The sequence below is a fragment of the Mastomys coucha genome, unplaced genomic scaffold (assembly GCF_008632895.1).
Source record: "Mastomys coucha isolate ucsf_1 unplaced genomic scaffold, UCSF_Mcou_1 pScaffold6, whole genome shotgun sequence".
Classification (NCBI taxonomy): Eukaryota; Metazoa; Chordata; class Mammalia; order Rodentia; family Muridae; genus Mastomys; species Mastomys coucha.
This window is the reverse complement of record NW_022196912.1, coordinates 45,647,254-45,649,663: the sequence shown is the minus strand read 5'-3', so window position 1 is coordinate 45,649,663 and position 2,410 is coordinate 45,647,254. Positions and strand designations below refer to the sequence as shown.

Genomic DNA, 2,410 nt, shown 5'->3' with positions numbered 1-2,410 from the left:
GACAGGGTTTTTCTGTGTATCCCTGGCTGTCTTGGTACTCACTCTGTAGACCAGGCTGGCCTCGAACTCAGAAGTCCGCCTGCTTCTGACTCCCAGGTGCTGGGATTAAAGGCGTGTGCCACCACCACCCAGCCAAGAGGAAATAATTTTTAATTAGCAAATATTTGAGACACAAAAATGCTCATATGTGCCTCTCCCTTTACTTTCTAGGCTTCACTGTCCAGTTCTTTGCCAAAGTTAAGTCTGGCTCCTCTTCCTGAGCACGACTCCAGTCACCTGGGTAGAGCCATAGCCCTGGGCACTGGCTGTGCCTTTCTCTTTTCCTGGTTCCCATGTGATCCTGACAGAAATGACTTCAACCTTAACCCGCCTCTGGTTTGCATCAAGTCCTCTGTTAATGTGTAGCCTAAGAGTAGGAAGCAGCCTTGGGTGCTTCCCCCAGGAGCTGAGTGGACATAGTCTGTCATGTGTGTCATGTGTATCCATAGTGACACTTGCCACAATGAGTGTAATAGTGATTGTCACGCAGGGCTCCTCTGTTAGTTGACACTCATCTGTGTGCTCCCAGGAGCTTTACCCTCCTTCCCAGCTGGCTACAAAACCCTGAGAACTCCCATAGAAATTCGAACTCAGCTTCCCATCAGCCCACATGCTTGGAGCCACAAGCAATAGGCAATGCTTCTCAGAAAGCTTAGGGTTTCCACTACCACTGTGGATGGATGCAAAATGATCAAATAACACAAGGGCCTAAACACCTTGAGAGAAAACTCACATCTTCCATCGTTCATAGAACAATCGATCCTATGGGAATGACTACTTGCAAATGGTCTGGCTGAACACAGAAGAACACATAGGTAGGTGGACAACCCATGGCCTCTGTGCTATAACAAATATTGCCATGCAAAGATTCTATAGAAGGAAAAGTCACCCAGTGGGAGAACAAATGGGGAGAAATGGAAAACAAGGAAACCACACTTCTCCCAGGAGCTGATTTCAGTCCCTCTCTAAGCAACAGCACTCATTATAACTAACTAGAATTAAAACAGAGAAGAGGCTTCTTACTAAAACCAAAAGAGATGCTCAACAACAGACCCAGAACTGATACTAGAACTAAGGCCTTATCATAGGGTTAGAAGTCCAGTTTGACAGTGGTATGAGATTTGAGACTCTAGGTGAGAACTAGAATGAAAAGCTTCACACTAGAGGCAGAACTGAAGCCAGGCATGCTGCCATATGCCTGTAAGCCCCATGCTCTGAAAGCAGATACAGCAGGCTCACAGGAGTTCTATGCCAGCTTAGGCACATGGGGCCATTCTTCCATAACAACAAGGACAGCAACCACAGAGGAACAAGATGCAGGGATCCACGTTGGAGCTAGGATTGCGGCTTCACAAACTGTTACCTGAGTTCTGAGTTTAATCATGTCAGCCTCCATCTGGGAATTGGACTCATTAAGCTCCTTGATCTCTTCATCTAACTGCTTGATTTCTTCATCATTTTCTATACCTGTAATAGAAAAAAATCATTGTTAGGGCCACAGTGCCTGAAAACATGGTAGCATAAAAATTGTGTTTTCTGTCGTTTTTCCATTTGGAGTTGAATTTTCTTGGGAAATGTGTCATTGAATTTACAGAGCCATAGCTTGTATGTCTTTATCTCCTCACCCCTGCCTGCCTTATGACCAAGGCACCTAGAGAAAATGAAGATCTTGTGGAAAGAGCCCTGGTACTGACAGGTTAGAGGTCCAGGCTGAATACCCTGAACTTCAGGATTTGGTCCTTTCACTCTGACAGAAGCTGCTTTGCTGACCCTTGATTCGCCAAGCTATACTCCTTCCTACTTCTTGCACTTAGCATCTTCCCATGCTCATTTCTTGTTCTGTCATCATGAGCATATCAGGCTTCCAGAAGGAGTCCTAACAGAATCTGACTTCAGACTTATTCAGAAGTAAGGAAGAATGTGAACATGACTACCTTGGGCTGAGCAGTCCAGGCAAGCAACTGCTAATATTCAAAAGCCTAAGTGGCTCCCAAGGTCAGCCCTGGCAAACCCAGGCACGTGGTTGACTACCCATGTTTATAAAGGGTATTTTCAACATCTGCTCTGCTGAGCTCTGCTGCTGACAACTTTGTTTCATCAAAAACAATATGATGAGAATTTTCTTGTTTGGGGTTATTTGGCTCTACATGGTTCAGGACACATGAAGTACAAAGGCCATTATCTTCAAATATGACAGTCCTGGGCTTGTAGGTAGCATTGGTCACCTTCCCCAGGGAGAGATCCTTCTGCAGATCAACGGGCAAGAATGCAGTAGTCCAGGCCTTGCAGAATCTGTTTTCTTTTTTTTTTTTATTAGATATTTTCTTTATTTACACGTAAATTTCTCCATTCCTAGTTTCCCCTCCAAAAA

General features: G+C 44.9%; 1 protein-coding gene across 17 annotated transcripts in view; it reads right to left on the bottom strand.

Moving 5' to 3' along the window:
- The window catches only part of Myt1l (myelin transcription factor 1 like), a 393,932-nt gene that overhangs the window by 8,335 nt on the left and 383,187 nt on the right, over positions 1–2,410 (bottom strand). For 13 of the 17 annotated variants that reach the window (XM_031355923.1, XM_031355921.1, XM_031355920.1 and 10 more), the window contains one exon: positions 1,397–1,506. In XM_031355923.1, the coding sequence (XP_031211783.1) occupies positions 1,397–1,506 (110 nt within the window). The remainder of the gene's footprint in view (positions 1–1,396; positions 1,507–2,410) is intronic. The other 4 variants (XM_031355929.1, XM_031355928.1, XM_031355932.1 and 1 more) reach the window with 1 other exon arrangement.